Consider the following 24,606-nt stretch of genomic DNA (forward strand, 5'->3'; position numbering starts at 1 on the left):
CATTCTCACTTTTCAATGTGTGTTTGAACTCAACCCCAAAACAAACATAAACAAAAACACCTCCAGCGTTAACACTACTGCAAAACCAACCATTTTTTTCAGCACAACCCTCCTATGTACGATACAATTCTCCATTCTGCTGAAGTCATCTTCAATTGTTTGACGGGGAAAACAGGAGGAAGTCATTTCTCCTCCTCCTCATCCTCATCCTCCTGCTCACAGCTGGCCTTCAAATCGAAGCCATTGTGTAAACGTTGCCCTATGTCAATATCAGCCAATGTGTGTGTATGTGAGTGTGCCCATTCACATAATTACAGATGCTCCTTTCCATTTAAACTGTCATTTTCCAAAGTAGGAAATAGGAATGACTCCAGGCTACAACCACCACTTGCTCTTACATAACACCTCTTCATCCCGGAGACAAGTGAATGCACCATTCGCTGCCCACTATATGCCTTATAACTGACTTTCTCATCATTCGAGTGTTATCCTTTTCAAATATTGTTTTTAAGCAGTACAATCATAACAACAGGCCTAAAATTCAAACACATAGTAATGTCTCATCTCAAAAAACAACAAACTCATCAAATGATGCTTGATGTATAAAGAATGATGTCATATAGCCAGAAATGAAAGACGATCAAAGGATCAAACAGCAACTCTTCCTCAATATATTAACTGTGGCTTTCCAAGTCATCACATCAGTTACCAAAAAGATTGAGACAAAGACTCATTGGAACTACTCCAGCTATACCAAAACCAGCTTTTCTAAAACTCTCTGCTACTGGTAAGTGACATTTAATTCATTTAATGATGATGTTTTTGTTATGTGTGCCAATAGGTCTTAACCTTATTGAGCATTGTACTAAGTTTAGTAGGGAGTGTGCAATAAAGCACAATAAGAGGCCAACTTTTATTTTTCCTCGGATAAGAGATCTCTCTCATGTGCCGCGCTGTAGCGTGGGAACTAGTGCCTTATTGAACAATTGAAAATTCGTCATTTCATCACCAGTCGTAGTTCTTTTATTTAAGAGGAGGGGGGAAAAACCATCTGGATTAGTTAGTATTGGATTTTTCTTATGACTAACATGGACTGCATTTAAAAATGTGTCCGTAGGAGGGCGCAGTGAGACTTAGACAAACGCAACACGGGAAACTGTTGACCCTCAGACATTAAAGACTGGCTTGGAGGGAAACGTTATGGGAAGCTCTTTGAAATAAATAAACACTGTGATCGCCAACACAAAAGGGGATTCGTTAATTTCAAATTCACGTTAATGTGTCTTTGATGAACTGATATGAAATATGGATTTCAACATTTCAGCAACATAAGAAGATAATTTCAATTCAATGTTTGCCTTTGACGACGCTCAACGTCCAACCAGAACATGGCTTGGCAGTTAATGATCACTATCAGCTTTCCTAGTCACAGTAGATTGGACGTTTAGCGTCATCGATGGCATTAAAAACAAGATCATTCACAACTAGTCCTCCCAGTTGAAATGAATTGGACGTCTGCCTTTGTCAACGGCAGGCAACGACTTTATTACCCCCAAAAAAGGATTTTTTCCCAAATTTTTAAAAGATAAATGCAGTTTTCTCCCTCAGTCTATTTTGCACTCATTCCTCCCTTGTTTAATTGTTGATCTCCATTCACCTTGAGAGAAAGAGCGACTACCCACAAGCAATAACACCTCCCCCGCCTCCTCCCTCTACTCTAAACCCACTATCAACCTCTCCCCCCTCGCCCATTCTCCCCCATTCCTCCTCCTCTAAAGCACGGAGAGTGGGAGGGGCTTCTCTTGCGCGGCTCGTGAGCGTAAAAACAGTGCAGCCAGGACGGTGCGTGTCAGAGGACTGTCTGTGCTCCCCACGTCGATGACTGCACCACATCTGGTGTCTGAGCCGCTGCTGCTGCTGATTGCCACTGTAGACCAAGTGGTCCACGCGTGAACAACCACAGCCAGGGAGGGATAAGGTGAGCGAGTTTATGGATTCCTTGTCATCTCCAAAGTGGCATCTTTAAAGCACGGCTGGTGCATTTTACGCATAAAGTGGGAGGGCGTGCAGGAGAGTAAGTAGTATACTACTAGTACTACTACAGGGGAGTGCGCGTGGAATGTGGTGCGCGTCTGGGTTTCGAGCGTCGGTCTGCAGGTAGACGCGCTTCTGAGATCCGTGAGGGATTGAGTTTTGATGATGTTGTTCTTTCTTCCACGCTAGGTTTTCTCAAGGGTGGCAAAGGATGCCGGCGGTCATCAATAAGAATTCGGACATGTTTGATTCTTTCCAACCGTGCTTCTACCCGGATGAGGACGAATTCTACTTCTGTGGTCCCGACTCGGCGCCACCAGGGGAGGACATCTGGAAGAAATTCGAGTTGCTGCCCACTCCGCCCCTTTCCCCGAGCCGAGCGGCTCTACCTGGGGAACCGGCGGCAGCCTCCCCGGAGGCGGACCTCCTAGGCTTCGGCTTAGGGGACCCATTGGACTGGGCTTCGGAGTTGCTCTTCCTACCCGAAGACGACATATGGGGGGCCTCCGACGATATGGATCTGTTCGGTTCCGCTTTGGATACAAACCCAAACAACATCATCCTCCAGGACTGTATGTGGAGCGGATTCTCGGCCAGGGAGAAGCTGGAAAGAGCGGTCACGGAGAAACTGGGCAAGGCCATTTCGACCAGTACCAGCACCACCGTGACCCCTCCGCCCCCCACTGCGGCTCCTCAGGCGACGGCGGCTGTGGGTGCGGCGACAGCCACTAATACTACTACTACTACTACTACTACCGGGAGGCGGGACATTTGCCTTAATGCACCCGAGGTGGTGAGCCGCAACGCGGCGTCAGAGTGCGTGGACCCCGCGGTGGTGTTCCCCTTCCCCATCAACAAGAAGAGCTGCGGTGGGGACTCGAACCCAAGCGCGAGCGCGTCTACGACCCACTCGACCGCCCACAGCGACTCCGGTAAGAAAAGACAGCATGTAAACAAATGTCTTTGTCTGTACTTGAGCGCCAAACAGTAACAAAAGCGCACTGTGCGCACACTGGACTGACTTGTTCATATGACTGGCTTGCAATCGGATTATACACGCACACACGCACGCACACAATACACGCACGCACATAGACACATTCATTGGTGATGTGACACAGTGAACCGGGTTTATGTCATCAGACGCCTGTTCTTCCGGCAGATGGCGTAAAAATAGGAAACCATGTGCATGTTATGTGTGTTAAGTGTGTGTGTGTGTCTATGTGTACCCACATCGTACCAAAAAAGGCTTCAGACAAGTAAAACATACCAGACTTAAAAAAAATGAAATGAATGATGACAGCGTCAATAATCAAGCATTGTTTCTGGTTGAAATTATAGTCAAAAGCATCACTTGTACACAATGGGATCAAATGGGGGACATCGTGTGCCCTAAACATCCAATGATGTCATCATTAAGGGCTGCCTCTTTGGACCAGTACAACAAAAACATGTTGACGCTCCACTGTTTCAGAGGGATGACAGGAGATAGGAAGCGGGATATCGGTAGAGCTTTTATCTTTCTTCGAATACGTTAAACAAACAGTAAAAAGAGAAACACAAAGAACCTCAAGCTTGGCATCGAGCGTACGCTTGGGGCAGCCTTGCCAAAAACGCCTCCTCCGCCGCACACAAGGCAGAGGACGGCCTTCTTTTTTGTGTTTTTTAAGGGGGCTGACAGCTTTGAACAAGCGCGCCATCTCGACAGCTGTCCGCCTGGCGCCCCTCCAAGCCGGGGGTGGGGCAGTGGAGTGGGTGATCCGATTGCGGCCAGCACGCACACTGTGTTCGTAAGACGGACAAAGCCAATAAGAAGCCATGTTTGAAGAAAAAAATAGAGTCAGTCTACTACTTGGCGCCAAACAAACCGTAGAATATTTGTCTGAAGTCTTTTAGACTCGGCTCCCCCTGCTGGATCGGCTCGGATACCGAATATCGTGAATATGAATGATACATTTGAAAAGAGTTGTTATTGGAGGCGCTGATTTCTGTGTAAAAAGCTCGTCACTTACTGATAATAAGGCCGTCTAACAATGGGACACTTGATTTAAGGTATTATGTAGAGCGGCTTATCTTAAAGAGGAGGGGTGCGTCTTTGTCAAAGGTCAAAGTCAGAGCTGCCGCTATCCCGCAGCGGGAGGGACGAGAGGCGACTTCCAAACCGTCGTACCGCACGCAAACGAGGCAGATTAGAATTTGGGGAAGGCAGAAAGCCAACAGTGAGACTCGACGTGTCGACGCCTGTGCTGCAGATTAGCCGAGCAGTGACTGACACTAAGCATTAAGGCGCTTCTTGCTTATGAAAACAGCATTGAGCAACAACTCCCTTTATTGGCCTCGTATAAGTCGCGCACCCATGCATACCTGTCATCAGCTGGCACACATATAAGACATTTGTGAGAATACTTGTCAAACCTGACAGATGAACTCACGCATGTTCTTTTTTTACTTTTCCAGAAGAAGAAGAAGAAGAAGAGGAAGAGGAGGAGGAGGAAGAGGAGGAGGAGGAGGATGATGATGACGAAGAAGAAGAGGAGGAGGAGGACGATGAGGATGAGGAAGAAGAGATTGATGTTGTGACGGTCGAAAAGAGGCGTTCTACCATCGGAAGAGTGTCCGCCACGGTCTCCAGGAGTCAAGACCACAGAGGCTCCACTTCGGGGTCCGGGTCGGCGGGTCGCTTCGTCAGCCGAGCCCCGCAAGAGCTCATCCTGAAACGGAGCTCAGTGCACCAGCAACAACACAACTACGCCGCGCCCTCGCCGTACACGTCAGACGACGACCCGGCACCACCGGCCAAGAAGCAGAGAACGTCAGACAACAGCCGAGCCCTGACTAGAAGCGCCTCGTCTTCGTACTGTGGTGCCGTTTCTTCGGGCCAGCGTAACAAGCGCGTTGGCAGCGGCGGGGACAGCAGCCCGAGGGGCAGTTCCGACTCAGAGGACAGCGAGCGTCGGCGCAACCACAACATCCTGGAACGCCAACGTCGCAACGACCTGCGCTCTAGTTTCCTGACGCTACGCGACCACGTGCCCGAACTGGCGCACAACGAGAAGGCGGCTAAAGTGCTGATCCTCAAGAAAGCTACTGAGTACGTCAGCTCCCTGGACAGGGAGGAGCGGCGACTCAAGCAGGAGAAGGACAGACTGCACAGCCGCCGGCAGCAGCTGATGCGGCGGCTGGAGCAGGCGAGGACTCGCTGACGCCCTCGCCGCGCCTTTTTGACGCCCATAACACTCACACACGTTCCCGGGACGCCACCACCTCCACGAAAAACCGCCTCAATCAACCTAGTCTCAGATGGGTAAACGTCGAGTTGGCCTACACGCTCAATTGCGCACACATTGACGCAAACTGGCATGTCCAACTGGGAGGACGACACGTACACACAAACAAACAAACGTGAGGGAGGGGGCGGACGCTTACTGGAGCGCTGTTCGGACTTTCACTGCCGCCACTTTTTTTGCACATTTGTTGACGTTAAGAATGTTTAGGGTTTACTTTTTTTTTCAATCCAGTCACATTGAGGAACGATAAAGAATAAGGAAAAAAGAGGCTTTTTTATATCTTTTTTTTTTTGGTATTATTTGTATTGTATGAATTTTTGTTTTTTTGTTTATTTTTTTTGTACTCACTGTGACACCAGCCTGGAATCAGGGGGGATTCCAACCGGGACCGGTGTTGGAGGGCACTTTTGCTCAAGAGCGCTCGATTTGGCGAAAGCGGTCGAGCAAACCTCTAAACTTTGCCTTCACAACTGCAAATGCGGACAAATTTATACGAAATCGAAAAAAAAAAAAAAAAAACAAAGACTATATGGACGAAAAGCGATGATGCCACTACAGGTTTTTCTTTCTTTCTCCCCTCACTCCTCGATCACACTGGTGCTCCAACCAAGTAAATGGATGTATACCTGTGCACCTTTCTAGCCGACACTTTTGTACATACAGTGGATAATAAATCTACACACCCTATGTTCAAATGCCAGTTTTTTATGTCATCTTACACAAAAAAGTGAGACCAGTTCATTTTTTTCATAACTTTTTACACCGTTAATGTGAACTATTGACTTTTACTACTCGATTTTGAACAATATAAGAGATCAATTGAAAGAAAAACAACAACAATGGTTGCACAAGTCAGCAACATACTGAAAATTAATGGTAGATGTCAGTTAGCAACCATTGAAAGTGCCTATTATTAAAGCCCAAATAAAGTTCAGATGTTCTTATAGGCTTTTCTTGATTCTTTTTAGTCCCATTTTTCAGCAGAAAGTACATTTCCCAATGAACCCAATGACAAAGACTAAGTTTAAAGTTTAAGAAACGATGGTATCTAAAGGTCAATATCAAAGTTTTACATATTACTAAACTTCCAGGCTACTCACAACAAGATGCAAATGAAGACCAACTTCCAAGCAAACAACTCAACCAAAACAAAAAACCTTCCCCAGAAGAGAAATATGGGGAAAAAGTCCTTTTATTCTGACAAAATTGACCTGTTTTGGACAGAACTGCCTAAAAATAAGTGATGTAACTTTCATTGTTGACATCCTATAGCTTACATTAATGGTGAAAAAGTTTTGAAATGATTTAAGATCGTCTTTATATCAAAAAACGATGCTCTTGAACAGAAGTGCATTGACTGTTTTTCTTTTTTTATCCACTGCACAACAATGTGCAAACAAAATATACTCAGATCTGCCTTGTTTTATATTGCATTTTGTCTTGGTTTTTATATATATAAACATATTCATGTCAGGAAGATGCCAATAATAACTAGACTGGAAGTTTTGTATACCTTTTAAAAAGTACTGTAAGGCCTCAATTTTCGAGCGTCGTGAACTTTGTAATATAACAATATATTGCTTTTTTTCTCTCTATTTTCTTTGTATTGTATCATTTTACTAATTCTACACACCTTTTACGCTTTTTAGTGTGAACCTGATACATACTAAATTTGATACTTATATTTTCGTATGAAAATGAGTTCTCAGTAGATATCACTTATCTTTTTTTTCTCCATCTTCTTTCCCCAAAACCTTTGTACAGCAAATGTGTTCTATCCACATGTACTTTTTATTCCTTTTTCTCTCTCTCTATTGTTTATATTTGTAACTATCGGGTGCATAGAATTGGGTATATGGATATGAGATGTTTTTTTTTTCCCTTCCCGATTTTTAAAGTGTACATTTATTAGTGCTGCAACTCATAGCACTTTGAAATACCTCATTTTGACAAATAAATAGACATCATTAAACCCAAATCATGGCTATTTTGACTCTTTTTTGTCCCCCCCCCCCCCCCCCAGTTCACCAGTTAGTATACACCCTCCCATTCAACCCCATACACACACACCCTATTCACCCCCTTGTTTATTTTACAATTTCCCTATTTGTTTTCTTGCAAATCCTGACAAAGAAAAGCGATTTCTGGATCCTCTTCCCTCGAAGCCTTCTGACAAGCAAGCACCCACCCACCCACACGCACTTGAAGTGCGCCGAAACACGCACACGCAAGGCGGCTCGCTTCGCACATTGTTCACTGCGTCGCCATGGAAACTAGAGCAGCTGCTGAGTGGCAGACACAGAGAGCCCGAATCTTTTATTTGTCTGTATTTCTGCCTGTGCGCATGAATGCAAATGCGTTCGTCTACCTATTGTACGCCACCCCAACCGATCACCACCAACTCTCTAGTCTGCGTGTGGCCCCCGGGTGCCCGATACCCTCGACCTTGGTCGCCGACTGCCCACAATGCCAAGACAATCCTTGATAGTGTTTACCAACATCAGCCACATGGCTCTCTTTGGCCTCCTCCCCTTTTTTCCTCCTCCCCGGGCTGCCGCCATTACCGGGCTTTCTCCCAAAAATGTGCCACTCTCGCATCCCGGCCAGGGCGTTCTCTGGAGATGGCTGAAAGAGAAATCTGTTGCCACGGTCTGAGTCGCCATTCAACGGGACGGGGTGCTCAGAGAAAAGGAGTCAGTGAGGAGGGAATTTCCAGCCAGGAAAAAAAAAGAAAAACACACACACACATATACACACTTTGCTGATGACTTTGATTAATCCTTTTGAGAAAAAGAAAGAAGGGATGGCGCGAAAGGGTGACTTTCGCCTTCCCGATCAAACAATATTAGCCGACTCTTAAGTCCACATTCATTCAGCCATATGCTCCCAAGCACCCGGAGGTATTCTGGCTACGTAAGACGCCACGTCAAGACGGATGACTTTGTTCTGGACTTGAGACAGCTCGAGACTTGAGGTGCTCTGCAGGGGAGTGCAACTGGTGGATTACATAACAGGGGTCTGGTGTCTGCATGTGTGTGTGGATGCTACAAGGCCCTGGTGTCTTTACGAACTAAATGTGTGAGCGGCGCCCCTCCCTGCCTGTTCTCTCACCATCTGCCGAAAGGCTTATCCTACTAGGTTACTGGATGAAAACGACTAATTCATGTACAATAACATTTGAGGAAAAATGAAGGTTCAATCATAATGGCACGTGTCCTGTTTTGTTCTGACTCTAAATCGCAGTTTCTATAAACACATGTCATGTATTTGATGGGTCGACACCCGGGGGTTCCACATTTGAATAAGTTAAGCAGTTGGAGAAACTGCACATCAGTTTCTATTGTTATACAGTTGCTTGATGGGGCTGAGTGAGTGTTAAGATTTCAAATGGGTTGTTGTCTAAAGGGAATTGGATAGTTTAAAGAATCATTCAGACTGCATTGCAAATGACAAAAAAAAACAGTCTGGGCTCCAACATGACCAATATCTATGGCAGGGGTAGGGAACCTATGGCTCGGGAGCCATATGTGGCTCTTTTCATGGGTGTATATGGTTCTCTGCCATTTTAAATCATATTTTTTCTTCATTAGACTCTTCTGCATGCATTCTCTCATTGATAATCATTGATTAGCGAAAGTGAAATAATGTTCGCGAAAGAATTGAGACTTTTTTTTTACTTTCAACATGGTGAAATGAATAATAAATACTCATATTTTCATGTATTTTTACTTTTAAATTCTTAGTGTGGCTCTCAAGGAATAATGATTGAAAATCTGACTTGTTTATGGCTCTTCGTCAAAAAGCTTCCCGACCCCTCATCTATGGTATATATATGGCAAATACAGGAAAGTATGGACAATAGACACTCAGTTTGTGCACGCCACCCCTAGACGCCATTGAGGTTCACCTTAAGGTCAGTGATCTGTACACAATGGTTGTCCTGATAGACATCCAGCAACCTCACAAACCATCTTTGGTCAACATTTTAACCAGCGAACCACAGACATTTCACTCATCTGACCCCAGCCTTGTTCATAGTTGGGCCATCATTAGTCTACTCACACACAAGCTCGGCCATTCCTTCCAAATGCACACGCGTCTGAAACAAGGCTCATTTCACAGAGTTAAACAAACATATGGCGATGGCTTTTCCCTGATTAATACTCATTATCCTGCCTGGACTGAGTGGCTGGCTGGTTAGACAGTCGACAGACACATGAACGCGCACACAGAGACACTTCTTAATGGGCTTACAAATCTCCTGACTAGCATACATTAAAGCTGTAAGAGATAAGGCAGTGTGTTTTTGTTTTGTTTCCTCACTTCCGATGACGACACTTGGGACAGCACCTCTATTGTCTCGTCAGACACCCGATCTGTATTCAACATGTTAACCTCCCCATATGGTGAAAACAATGGCTGCTGTATGTGGGTACACAACTGGTGTAAGTGTGTGTGTGTAATATGCCCAACCTCTGCACAAAGGCATGCCCGTCACCCATTGCCAATGGCCTTATGATGTGTATGTGCTTGTGTACAAGAGGAAGGAGGGAGGGTCACCATCTGTTGAGGGGTCCAGTGTGGTCGCAGGTGCTTAGAGAACGTGAGTGTAGATGGGGACATTTTAGGGAGGGTCCAAAATATGGGTGTGTATCTATGTGTGTGTACTATGTGTGTGTGGGCAAGGGGATGAGGGTCACTTCTTCCAGGGAGTCCAGTTCCAAGCAGTGTAACATGGAGTCGTTGACAAAAGACACAAGCTTACAGTAATTGCAGAGCACATATACTGGACAGGGAGGGGCTTGGAGCGAGTAGAGCGAGAGAAAAGCAGGCTTTAGTGTTTGATCAAAGTTTACTAAGTCTAAGCACATTTGCATACAGATGGTAGTACTGTAGCACCACCCCACACCACCTCCTCCCCACCTCCTGCACCCCAGCATACCTTTCCCTCGCCTTATTTGTCTTTCTCTGTCTCTCTCTCTCTCCCTTGCACACAAATGTAATAGGGTTGCATTGAAGAATCCATGAATAGCCTTTCAAGAGTGTGTTCTGAGGAAGAAAACCGGCCTTGGACGCACAACACAGCGCCTGGAAAGAGAAAGGCCGGCCGGAGGGAGCGCAGGGCAAGAAGGGGAAAAGACGGAGAGGGAGAGAGATAGAAAAAAAGAAGAAAATGCAGATGATTAGGACGGGATTAGTCAAAAGAGAGGAGGGCGACAATGGGAAGAAAGAGGCGGAAAAAGCCACTGTGAAGTGCTAATTATTAAAACAAATCCTGCTTGCACGGTTTACCTTCGCATATCTATGCTAATACCAGACCATTCAGCAGCCACCCTGACTCAGCCCGTATTGATTGTGAACGACCTTGCCGCCTCCATCTTTAAGCCCCTCTTATGTAAGCTATATGCGTCTTTGAAGTTATTGTTCTCATGCATCCGACCCGCAGAGGCAAATGTCCCGATGATGCGTCTGTCAGCACCTACAACTCGACGTCCAACAGTCAAGCCAGAACGTGCCATCGACCTGCAAAACTCAACTAAAAGCATTTCAAAATCATTAACCCATCACGACTCTGTAATTGCCCATCCCTGCTTCAATCAGCACATTCCACCGATTCCCGTTTAGTAAATCTCCCTGTTCCTTTCAATCACCTCACTTATTTATAGAGCAAAAACAGTTGTTGCGACTGTTGGTTGGGAGATAAGTGAGAATACAGACGTAGCGATAAACCGCAACAAAATGGCTTTTACCGCTATGAAATGTCAAGGAAAGCATGGAAAGATTTCTGGGTTAAGCCACAAAGTCGAGGTTGATCAAAATACAGCGGAAGCAACTAGAATAGCGTTTAAATATAAATCTAGAAACTAAAGCCTGCTGAGACCGGATGGATATGTGGATCTTATTCTAACCAGGTGCTGTTCTATGTCTGGAACAGTTCGTGTTCTCACGAAATACATAGCAGGCAAAGACAAAAGCACAATATCTGACCATTTGAGTTGTAAATACTAGTCCAGCAAATGTAAATACACATTTTATATATGTCGTAAATACAAGATAGTGTAAATTGCTCATAGTTTGGCCACACACATACCCCATCTTACGTATTTCAAGTCTCCTGTTAAAGGGCACTGACTACACTAAACGTTTGGCCTACAAGATAAAAGGCATATAAAAAAAGTGTTTTCTTGTAAATACCCAGATTTATACTTCCAGTCAGCCTCATTAAGTAAGTGGTCAAAACGATGGTGAGACACACTCTTCAATGACTTCATTCGGGTACTCGTCTTGTAAAAGATTATCTGTAAGTTTGCCAGTTTTTGTGGAAGTTTAACAGCTCTTGAGTGTGTGTGAGTGTGTGTGAGTGTGTGTGTGTGTTTTCTTGCGTGTCCGCACGCCATTGTGTGTGTTTATTTGGAGTAATCACTAGCTGCTTCTGTGTTTGCGTGTACATGTATCAAGGTTGATTCATGAGTGCTGTTCCAGGGTAAACACATAACAAATGGTTTTCTGCTCTCATAAATTCAAAGCAAATGAGACTAAACTAAAACGTCCTTTATATGCGCAAGTAGTTAGATGGATGGCTGCCTGGCAAACTGTACCACAGCAACGTAAAAACAACATAAACTATTGGCTATCATCTTGGGATGTTGCAGATCTCTACTCCGTAAAAGTCTCATACCACCAATCGATGATTTTGTAAGGAGTATTTCTTTCAAAGTTATTATCGGTATCCTTTTAAGATTAGAAAGCAGGAAATTGTGTATTGTGTGTCGATCTGAATGGTTGTGACAATCTTCATGCCCCCATGTGACGCACGACTGATTTTACGCTCATTTAGTTCCGCTTGTGAGTTTGATCATTCGGACAGGCCTGACCGTTGACCTGACCCTCCTAAGAGATAGGATCAGATTAAAACTAAACCCACTAAAACGCATCTTCAAGTCATATTTAACACACCCAAGAAGATAGGATGAATAAAGTGTGAAAGCTCTAAAGCTCAACACAATCCTATTTGAGATGGTAACTGACCTCTGAAATGATCTACTCCCAGGTCAAATTGTAAACATCATAAATATTTACCATTCATATGAGTGATATAGTAAAAGAATGTGCTAAAAAACGGATATAGGATATTCTACTTTGGTCAAAACACATTTTCCAAAGATGGCAGCAACCAAGCATGTTGTCTTTACATCCAAAAAAAAAAAAAAACTGCAACTATAATTAAAAGTCACTATAATATCTGGTGTGAATGCAGTTAATCAGTTCATTCAAGCAGTGTAAACACCCTGAGGTAGTTTACATAATGTCTAAAGAAGGAACTATGGCGAGAGTTTACGATGCTCCAAAGTGGTAACTAGTTGTTTTCTATGTGAGGATGAAGCACTTGCATGAATCACTTCCAAAAGAATAACAGTTAATGGAACCAATGCACAAATTACAGGGTAAACAAGCAGCACTTATGGTCTTAATGGTCCGTGAAGTCTCTATGTATGGACTCATTAAATGGGCGCCTTTAAGTTGGCAGCCTGTTTCAACAACTTTCTTTTAATTTGTACTTTCCCCAAACATTTTTTTAATCATTCTGTGTCATTTGATGGTTGTTTGTACTGAATGAATGTCAAATGTGTATTTTATTTATTGTACCATATTATAATTTAAAGGAACAATGCAACAATTAGGCTAGTAAAGGTTTTACACATTTAAAATGGCAATTATTTAACCCTACTCAATTAAAGAGACAGTTTTTATGAGTGATTAAAGAAAGCTGCCTTATGACACATCAGCAATAACACAGTAATACTGCAAATTCATCACACAATGTGTGTACTCTATATAATAGTATAGATAAGAGAAAACAAGTTTTCCATACATAAATGTAATTTCAGCCCCCGACTGAATTGACCCAGAGCTAAACCTGACATTTTAATGTAACTTAGCTTAATGTACAACACTTAGAAACAGCTCTTGATGTCAAAGAGCTTTAGAAATCAGTTTGAATTGAGTTGAATCAACAGATACCGTCTCATCATTGAGCAGCAGAAAGAGGGCTGATTGCCAAAAAAAGTACAAAGCGAAATAAGTGAAAATTTTAGAAGAAAAGAGGCGATGAAGAAAGGTCTTTGACCTCATATCCCGACAGTTATCTGTCAGTTTGATGGCAAGCCAAAGACAGTCCAGGGCGGCAGAATCCTCAGCGGGCGCCTAGCTGACACATGTGGGACAGAGCCCAGTGGAAATCGGGTTAATGAATCGAAGAGCGCGGCGAGCGGTGGGGTTGCTCGCCTTTCAATACCCTCCCGTCACTATCAGTTTTAGCGGTGCTCATCTACGTGTAGCCGAGACAGAAAGAGACAGCCGGGTCAGTAGGTAGCAAGTGTGGACCTTAAAAAAAATAGGAGCACAATGCAAGTGATTGGGACAAAGCTAAAGCTCTAATTTGTCCATTTGGGGATAGTTATTTGCCTGCAAAGGCCTATAAAAATTCACCAAATATAGGGGTACCTTGACTTAAGAGTTTAATTCATTCAAGTATACCTAAAAAAATAATAATGGTAAAAAAAATACAATGTCTTTCCACTTCACTCATCTGTTTCTTATATGCACTTATAATTCTAAATGCCACTGTATATAAAATCACCTTTTTTGATAAGTTTATCCTATTATATGTCATCTAAGCGCTCTACATTGATGAGTCTGTGGTCCATGACCACTCCATTACAAGCCTGTCTGCCCACTGTCACCTGCCTGTGATGGATCAGGACGCTCCAGACATAACCACCCGTATTCGTTTTAATAACATTACGGCTTTTCTGCCTCCCAGACTCAACACAGATGCAAATAGCGACGTCTTATTCGATTTCTCTGGGAAAAAAAGAAAAAAAACCTATGCCCCAGTCACACTTTACAGCTGACAAGATGAGATTGGGACGATTAGGGTGAGTGACCAAGCAAGCCTGCTTCCTCTTCATGTTCATAATTCGCTTTATCTAAGCGGATAAAAAAACAATATTAGCATGTTTAATGGCAGGCTTATGCCCATCTCTTGTGTTTGACAGCTGTTGAGTCAGATAACGCTATTGTTGCAAATATGAGTCAGTGCACACTAATCTAATCATCAGAAAACCTCGGTCAGAGATTAAGTCCGTTTTTCGGACATCCATCAACTAACTCACGGATTACACGCAAGGTTAATTATGGATAAATTCGATTTAGGGGGACAATAGCCCGATAGCTTGGAAAAATAAGGTAATAGTGTTCAAAGGAAGAGAAGGCTGAAGGACTGAAGAAGGGCTCAATGATGGTTGAGATCAACTCAACCGTGACGTTGATTACTTTAATTGGTGTGAGTGGAGGACATCATTGAATCCTATGGAAACCTCATCCATCACACGCACTTTTGATACCATCAACTGGTGGATTCAATGATCAACTCTCATTTAGGGTTTAACATTTAACTTTCTTAATATCAGAACGCAAAGAATTGCCAGCTTTCCCACTGAAAAACAAAAATAATTCTACCACATCAAAAAAGCAGGAGCAAATTTCCAGGTTTGGCTGAGAAAAATAGCAGAAGAAAATTTCCCAGTCTGGTTGAGAGGATTAAAAAAATGTGTAACAATGTGAGCTGAAGATAACAACTTCAAAATGTACTTTGTTCGGCTTCTAATTAGCTGCCATTGTTTCTGGAACTGTGACAATGGTGGACAAACCAGAACAACCTTCAGAAAATGTCCCTTTTATTTCAGGACTATCAACCATACCAAGTACAAGTACCCCAAACAAAGTAATGTACAGTACTCGCTCTACCTTTGCTACCCACGTGAGATGACTTTATTGCACCGTAAAGTGATTTCCAAATCAAATCTAATGAACATAACCTCCACTGAGGGATACATCCTCCTTTGTCAAATCCCATCACAGGTGGCGCTCCCACCGGAAGCTAAAACAAGTTGGCAGTTAGGACAGCTGCATCAATTAAACCACTCGCACTCAACGGCCAATAGCACGAGGGAAAGATTTACTACACGGGGGCATCTTGCGCACACATTTTCTCTTTTGTTCCTCTGCTCTTGTCGATTGAATCGCCAGCAGTGATTCATTTATGTCACCGGGATATTCCCTTCCGTCTTTGTCGCGTAAATAACTCACGCGCACGGACACGCCGGCGAGTGGGAGGGAGGGAACCAGCGGCGGGGCATGCCATTGATGCTCTGATGCGGCTTCATCCATCACTGATAATGGCCGAGGACAGCTGTGTGTTCAGTCTCTCGCCATCGCACTGCGATGCGAGCGCCAGTCAAGCCAATGGATAGGAGGAGGGGTGTATTTGGTCTAACCCTAGCTCCGAATCCGCGCTACTGTCCGGCGAACCCTCTACTAACAACACCCCCACTCAAAACACCCGCCCGAGGCCAGACCCAGATGGCATGTTGGTGCTATATCACTAATGCAAGTGTTTAGTCGCCTCCCAGACCAAAAAAAGGGGTGATATCGACGCAAAATAACATGCAACGCCATTGTTTCAAATGTAACGCCTGATCCTCTAGGGCTCGACGTACTTTCCCGCAGACGCGCTAACCAAGGATGAACTGTTTAGACTGGAGTTAATGAAGAGATAACAGCTGATGTGATTAGCTTCCGCATGAAGACACTCAGTCTGTGTACACGAGTGGAAGTGGGCTCCAGCTGACAACGCTGTCCTTGAACCACCTTATTTAACTAGGTCAGCAAATTGAAATGTCATAGACAGCCATGGTGGATTGGAGCTTCAGTTCCCACAAACGGACAAACTCTCAGACGGCATACACCACTGCTGATTGGACTGTCGCATTTGGGAAAACATATCTCGGTCAAGGGTAGAGTAGATCAAATGAAAGCCATTACACAAGTAATTAATTCTGGCAAAAATCAAATGAAGTCTACATTTCACCTTTGGGTTCTGCGATTCAAGATGAACTTCCCATAACTGACAAAATTCTTAATTTGTAAGACTTATTTATTGTATTGTGGGCTATTCCATCATCTAAACTCTACATTGGGGTCATTTTATGGTAAATCTTCACAGATGGCAAGCTTATGTTATTCAATTAGCAGGTGATGGGGTTGCCAGGAACTCAATCCCCAAGAAAAACAGCAGCCCTGCACACTCCCTTCTATAAAAGACACCTGTCAGAAACAAGAGCCCTCTTTTTCAGCCGTCTGTAGAAATTCACTCTCCTTGTCTCATCCTCATTTAAAGACCTGGGCACTTCAAAGCTGACGCTGTACAATGGCAGCAAGCAGGCCGCCTTCAAAAGAACAGCACAAGTTACGGCGGGGTGGCGGCAAAGGAGAAGAATAGCCCTGTAAATCATAATGGGGAGGGAAATAGAAAAGACCAGGCGGAGAGGGACGCAGTTCACCTGCTCTGTGTAACACAATCACTTAACGATCCTCAAGGCCAATTGTAAAGAGGAGAGTAGTGCTCCCGGTGCTCGCGCGCTGGCTTTGTGCACTGCAGCAGATCATCTTGCCTCCCCCCCACCCCTTAAAAAAATGGACCTACTCTGTCTTCCGCTTACACATACACACCCAGCAAAATTACCCTTTCTCCTCACAGATTAAGATCAGTGGCATTCATCGCATTTAAAGTATCAGCCTTTGATTTGACATTCGTAGGGAAACTAGGCAATAAACATGGACTAAAACATTTACATTTCTGCTTTTGTTATGCAAAAAATAGTGTGCAAAATAAGTAGTAACTAAATGAATTATTCATGGTAATGGATCAACAGAAACTATGCAAGAATATGATTGAACTACCAAAGGTGAACCTCCTTTGAAATCATTTTCAGGCTTAATTGACCCTAAAAAAATATTGGAACTGTTCAGTGAATCCTGGCCTGAAACTGCAGTAAACCAACCACTCCAAAAACATTGCATTAGAGTTTAGTTGAAGAACTGGATTCAGGAAACGGACATGAGTTGTTAAACCCTAAATTCTTATGAAACTCTACAAACAGCTGTCTTCTTCTTAAGAGGCAATTTAGTCACATTTTAACCCAAAAGGGTGCGGTTTTTCACCATACAAAGAAAGCCCCTTCGTCACGATGGACCAGTTTAGGAAGTGAATGCAGTCATTCCTCACTTAAACTCTAAAGACCAAAAACCTTTGGAATGCGAGCTGGAAAAACAACTTCCACTAGAACGGCTGTTTGTCCGCTTTACAATCCAGTGTCCAGTTCACATAAAGGTGTCTAACCTGGATTGTATACATAAACTATTGCAATGCCTCGTTCGAGTCCAGAAAACTCTCCAAGAACCTTATAGCCTGATTCTTCCAGGAATGACCTATATTTTCAATCAATCAGTCAGCTTTAGAGACACACGGCGTTCCTGTGTCTCTCTTTTGCATAAAACTCATTAGTTAGCGTTAATGCAAACCATCAGTAATGCGGCTATAAACCAAGACTGCCTAAGGCCATTCTGTGATGCATTGCTCTTATTTCCTTAGCAGCACCTTTATCTATTCTTCACACATACATGCTAAGTTTTACCGTCTAACAGACTCTTCAGGTGTTATTTTCAGAGAGCTATGTTGTCCATCCTGTTTACCACAGGGATTGCTCTGTGTGTCTAGGAGCTGACCTCTGACCTGGCCTATAGGTAAGCTTAGCTTTTGGACACCACTAACCCATTCCTATAGTGCGCATTTTTTTTCCATTGAAGTCTGCCGCCCCCCATCCTATCTCCTCTCGCCCCCTCGGCTCTCTTGCCTCCCCACCCCCAACCTAACGTCCCCACCCTCAGAATAACCAGGGTATGTGATGGTCTAAATGCCCCCTATTGTTGTGAGAATGGACCTTTTGTCCGCACCCCCTTGCATTTGCTGACTACGGACATCCAGTGAGCCTACTTTTTGAGAGGGCTGGAAACAGAGAGTGAGCTAAGCCTTCCTATACAACCTCACTTCAACGCATACACACAGAATGTTGAAGAATTTCATGATTCTAGAACTTTTTAAAAGAGCTCAGTCCATGGCATCAAGGGAAACATGGCCCCTTTTCATTGTGTGATGTTGCCACACACCTTTATATATATAAACATATTTGTTATATATATATTTTTTCTTCTTGCCAGTCTTCGTGGGTAATGTCCCCAAAGTATTTAGTATCCCTGCTCTTTAGAAAAAACTACAATCAATGTCACTTGTCCTTACTTTTACTACCACCCATACTATTCTTACAGTAAAGACTAACTGCGGTTTCCAGTTGTACACCTATAAAAGAGGCCTCTTCATGACTCAACTGAATGAAGATATAAGTTCACAATATGCAGGAAAATGTAAAACCACGGGTTTGTGAGTCCCATACAAAAACACGTGACTTCAGTGTCCTCCAAAGTTGAAATATGCAAGTGTGTCCAATATGCCTTAACCATACTGAACACATGTCAATAGGAAAAACAAGCATTAAAATCATTGACCCCAGAGGAAACATGCTGCCTTGAAAAGTCCCTTCGATACAAAGGTAAAAGAATGCACATGTAGGAGCTTTCCAGTCGAAAAAAATGCTGTGGGAAAAGAGATAGATGCGTTTCCAATGATGACTATATTAATCAAAATCAGCTCACACAGCAGTTTGCGCAACAGTAATGAATCATTCCAACACCACTTTTAATAGACTACCATTAACGTGCTTTTAAAACAGCGCCTTTAAACGTTCATCAACGCAGAGCGCACATTAGTGCTGAAGAGTATTTACTGGCCATCCTTTAAACAAGTCCCTTTAAAACGTAATCTCCTAATGTATCCACATAACAGGGCCGTGCTGGGCCATATATCTTTCATTGTATGTCGCGTCTACAGTTTAACAAGAGTCAGATGCCCACTCAGGATTCTTTGACTTGAATAAAAGTTGCAGGCCAACACCTAATACCCTCCGTTGTCACAATGCTGCCATTGCACCACCTATGTTCGCGAAAGACAGTGCCCCCCGCCTACACACTCCCCACTCCTTTCACTTTGATTGGGCTAATTGTGTTTCCTGCTGAATGCAGTAAAGAAAGCTAGGAAATGCATTGCACCGTAGCCCAGAGCAAAACCAATTCCCACTGTGGCCGATTTTGGGGAAACAAGAGGCTATTAGGGGCAATGGACACGCTCGTTCACGATTTGAGGTTCCAATTCGCACACTAGTGATAGCTACTAAATCATTGTATATGGTCACCTCACCCCTCACTCATGTATGTACAATGAAATAAACAAGTATATTGCTGAGGTTCCTAACTATAACATGTCTAAGTACAAAGAGTTAGGCAACATAATCTTGGCAAAATTGGCCTTCATGCTCACAAACTACCATAAAGGGAAGCTTCACATTCCTTTATTTCTTAACATCAGTCATAAACAATCACTCTATCCTCTATTTTGCTGAGATTTGGCATCTATGAAATGTCATGGTGAATTATTGAGTACAGAATGTTATTATAAAGACAAAAATTGGACCTTTTTATTGAAGGGGAGGAATGACTGATCTGCATTGATAGAACGATTCAAGTCCACTCCAGCACCAAGGTGACCCTTGTGAGGATAAGTAGCTCGGAAAATAAATGAAGCAACCCTTCCAATGCTTAACTAAAAGCTATAGTTGAACCATGTATTGTCTGCTGTAAAGTAACAGTTAAACTGTCTGTTTGTCGGCGTCAAAATAACTGCTGTGAAAAGCTGATTAAAATAACAAAGCGGGAGGTGGCCGGAGACGTTTGCACTGCATGCTAAGATAGTGGTGCTACATGAGGTTTCAATACTGGCTGAAGTGCAAGTGTAGCAGACCTCTCCAGGGGTTGCAACATCTGGGCTGGGCCGGATCTAACAAGTCGTCAGCGTTCACCCGTAGAGCCATCACCAAACCGCACTGTGGTTGCCTTTGTTATCACAGCCTGTCACACTCTCTCCCTCTCTTCATCCCTCTCCTTCTCTTTGTCAATCTGGGCGAGCTCCTGTTGACCCGAGGGCCTCCGTGCGGTAGGAGTGGTCCGTACCGGACCACTTCAGAGACGGCAAACCACACCGCGTTTCCCTGTGTGCCATCAAGGGACTTTATTTCTCTCCACGTCTCTTTATCTGAAACCTCATCCCTTCACGGCGAGGGCGACCTGATCTGTAGGCCGTGGCGCTGGCATTAGTGGATGGGAGGGAAGTCATATGTTTCCAGTTTCAACCATACAGCCCCAATTAGAGGCAGCTGTTGCCTCGCTATCGGACCACAGCATCGGAGGAAGAGGACAAAAGGGGGGGGGGGTGAATTTATGGTCTGCGTCTCCACGGCGGCCTCTGTTTGATGTGCAGATAATTAGGAAGTGAATGACTTCCTGTGAGTTGCTGAGGCAAGGGGAAGCTATGTGTAATGCAAAAATAAAAATGTAAAAATCCTACAGAGAAAGCTAGAAGAAAATGACATGGTATATAATATGCCAGAAGCATCAGGTGGCATATCAAGTGTTGGGTTCTGTGAACTGAGCCGCCGTTACAAAGGTCTTTGTCTCTAACGTGACTCAGCAGGCGGACAAATTTGACCCACTGTGTGTGTTTAAATCCTTCTGGTACAAATCAGTCAACACATTTTCTCTTTTTGGTGGTACAAGACAAAATTTGAGGACAAATCAAGCTGTCTTTTTAGAGCAGCTGCTTTGTGTGGGTTAATAACTTCTTCCAAACTGATCATTGACAGATAGCTTCCAAGTCAGAGGGAAAAAAACTCACACACATTTACATTTTCTCGCAGTTCCAAGCCATTTATAAGCCAACAAATCACACAGGATACCAGACAATCTACCTACTAAAACATTTCTCAAAAGCTGTCTACTGTTCAAATGCCGTCTGCTTTTCCTTAGCAACCTTTTGTTTTTTGTTTCCTTTAGCTTCATCACCACCTTGAATGCTATTACATTTGTGACCTCTTCAGCCACAAGTCATGACCCTCCCTCATTCATTGTACATCCCATTTTCTCTGAGGCAAATCCCCCCCCCCCACCCCACTCCCCACCCCACTCCCCAACCCACCCACCCCCCAAAAAAAGCAGTTTGAATAAAAATAAAAAAGCAAATGATTCCTCACAGTCAAGTGTTAAGTCAGTAAAAGTTCCCTATAGACTCTGCTGGTCACTGTATGAGGAACAATAGCGACAGATTGAGATGCGCCGTCTCTTTTGTTTCACTCAAGCTTTTCCGCTGAATGAAACACAATAGGAAGGAATGCACTGGTTTCTGCTTGAGTGCTAAAACCAATCACGATTATAACAATGTGCTTTGGAGGAGCCTAAGAGTCTTTAAGTATCCTACATAGCATCAGATTAGCCTGTAACCATCAACCCCCCGCCCCCAAAGGCGCAGCATTCACCCGCAATGTTAGGCCAACGTAAAACAACAACAAGAACCAACGCCCCTATCACATTAGCCATGCACATCCATCCATTTTATCAGCTGGCTGAGTACTAATCAATGAACCAATCACATTTGCAAGAATCTATCGTTGAATGCAGCAAACTGTTGGAAAGAGATTGCAGTGGTAAAAAAATATGCAGATCATTTGGTTTTGTCCCATGATGAGTTTTGCTTGCAACAGGACAAACTCTTTTTTAAATGTAAATTTACAGTCACAAATGTCAATAAAACTAATAAAAACATACATATCGGTTTACTGAAAGAAATATATCTATACTACTGTACTTTTATAGGTTATTTTTGTATTGTTTTTGTCTTTAATTACCAAAGCCACCCACTCCTCAAAAAGTCCTTAATATTGTGTGCTCAGCAGAAACAATTGTCTTTATTTTTGATACAATTAATCCAGCTTCTTTCAAATTATTTTGCCTCACATTTTGAAATGCCTGATTCTGGGGTTGCCATGGCAACAGGGATGCTATTGTTCCTTTTACTATAAAATAAAGTACAATCATGCACGTGTCAGTCTTTGAGATTCTATTGTTACTTAATTTTACCTTGAAAACAATGGAGTCAATTTTGTCTTCTCTACTGCCTTCCCTTGTCGTTCATTTTTTTATGGTTATTAGATTAATTTGCATTTTAATATCTATACAGGTGACATTTAAAAAATGATCCACTCAGGCTTGTTCTCAGCTGAGTTCGGGCATGGCATACTATATGTCAATTTCTATTTACATAAAATGATGTCAAATCAATAAAACATAAGAGTAAATGAGGTACATTCAAATTTGACAGAGAAAAGCATTAGCACATATTTAAATGTAAACCCTAGAACTGTGAGGCGGAGCTTTTAACCACTAATGCACTGTGTTGCCTTCATAAAACCAAGTCTAATATATGGAAATAAAAATCTAATATAGTTAATATTATCCTTAATTTAGATATGAATACAATATAAGTGCTATATTATGATGAAATGATAAAAAACAGGGACTTTTACAGCGGGAATATGTACATTACATTATTAAAACACATCGACATTGGTGCTGAGGTACTTAAAGTGGTGCAAGGGTGGTCGCTTCAGCAGTTGAATATCAATAAGTACCTTTAACGACCCCCTTTAAATCATCTGACATCTATACGCGTTCTGCTTGGAGATTGTGATGTCATTAAGGATGCAGGAAGAGAGGGCTGGGTGACGCAACACACACACACACACACACACACACACACACACACACACACACACTCACACATAGCACACAACATTTATCACAGTCAAAATAAGCCTCGCACCAAGGTCCCTGACAACTCAGGCCTGGAATGCAGAGAACAGCAAAAATATTCCCTCCAATTGATAACGAGTTGTTTTCACACAGGCTGCCAGGAGAGGCTCGCGATAGCTTTTGTTGTGTTCCACGTTTGTTTTACTCTTGAGAAAATGCAAAGCGTCTGAGCTGTTATCTGCACATCCCATTACGACATGTGGCTTGCTTGGCATGAGAAAAACATGGCGGTCCTGATGGCCAAGGACAGACATAAGTGTTATTGTGAACAAAAATCAGCTCAGTTTGGCGCCTATTCAACTTTTTGGATGTGTTTAAGTAGCACATCAAAACAGGCAATAAAACAGTACTCAAATACAGAAATTGTTTATCATCTTTAAAGAACGACCACTACTTTTTGTCATCATTCGAATATATGCTTTTACACTTGTACATCTCCCATTTAGCCCCGACACTGGAATATTAATTCCAATCACTTCCGACAAGGAAAACCGCTGCGAAATCCGAGCAAAGCAATTATTTAACAACATACCGGAACAGATTGTGCTCACCATTTCCAGTTCCACTAATTAAGAATTAACATAAAAAAACAAACTTAATTCCCCCAATTTCCATTAATTCTCAACTCTATCCCCTCCCTTTCACTTGAAACACCAATGCACCCCACCCAGCCGCCACCCCACCCCAAGCCAACCAACCTCGGCCGCTTTTCATGGCCGAGGGTCGCCGACAAAAGGAATTGTGCAAACGAGCCTTTAAAATCCTTAAATGGTTGCGGTCGGCCTACAATAGGCCAAAGAATGTGGCGCCGGACAAAGGCCGGCCCTTGCCCCGCCACACCAGCCCCGCAATGATGGATCCGAACGGACGCATGAACGTAGGCTGGATTTGGGGGCCGGAGAGGCGCCACCTCGTCCCCCCCACTGGGCCCAGCAAAAAGGACCGGTCTCGGGGACACGCTGGAAGCCCAACCCAGGGCCCCAATACAATCATGAGCCGCTAACTAGCCTCGCCATCCATAGGCCTTGATTGATATGGGAAAAGCATACTTTTCCTCTCCTTACAGGAACCTCCATCACTCTTTATCATGCTCAAAGCCTTGAAATTATTCCACTTTTCAAAGCCTACACCGAGCGTGCAGATGTGGGCAGCCATTAAATGTATGTAAAGTGATTTCATGTTCATAAAAGGCTTGTATATTTGCCTTAATCGTATTTGATGAGCATCCAAAATGCTCCACAGGGATTAAATGTGTGCCATGAATAGTAGTAAGAGTTGAAAAGAGAAGTGATGAAATTAGAGATTGAAGGTATGACAAGAGGTTACAATGGAAATGATAATATGCACTGTTTGAGGCAATGGAAAATGGGCATTGTTTATAATACAGTAAAGGAAAATGCTTTGAAAATACACCTGTGCAGAGAGATGCTGATGCAAGACCCAAATCCATTCTAAGACCAGTCCATATGGCTCAAGATATTTCAACATTTTATCAGCATGTTCTCAACTGAAAGTCATGGGAACTTGTTAAAACCCACGAAGGACTATCACAGCAAATCAAAAGCACACA

At 43.3% G+C, this 24,606-nt stretch overlaps 1 protein-coding gene across 2 annotated transcripts; it reads left to right on the plus strand.

Annotated features, from left to right (window-relative positions):
- The first annotated feature begins 614 nt into the window (after positions 1-614).
- Positions 615-7,299, plus strand: mycn (MYCN proto-oncogene, bHLH transcription factor). 2 transcript variants are annotated; one of them, XM_077711522.1, is made up of 4 exons: positions 699-787; positions 1,779-1,978; positions 2,224-2,966; positions 4,492-7,299. In XM_077711522.1, exons 3-4 carry the CDS (start codon positions 2,246-2,248, stop codon positions 5,235-5,237), a joined length of 1,467 nt encoding a protein of 488 aa, XP_077567648.1. In that variant the 5' UTR covers positions 699-787; positions 1,779-1,978; positions 2,224-2,245; the 3' UTR covers positions 5,238-7,299. The 2 variants fall into 2 exon arrangements, with proteins under 2 accessions (XP_077567647.1, XP_077567648.1); XM_077711521.1 differs by lacking the exon at positions 1,779-1,978 and having other exon boundaries at positions 615-787.
- The last annotated feature ends 17,307 nt before the right edge of the window (positions 7,300-24,606 follow it).

This window comes from Stigmatopora nigra, unplaced genomic scaffold, assembly GCF_051989575.1.
Source record: "Stigmatopora nigra isolate UIUO_SnigA unplaced genomic scaffold, RoL_Snig_1.1 HiC_scaffold_26, whole genome shotgun sequence".
In the NCBI taxonomy this organism is placed as follows: domain Eukaryota; kingdom Metazoa; phylum Chordata; class Actinopteri; order Syngnathiformes; family Syngnathidae; genus Stigmatopora; species Stigmatopora nigra.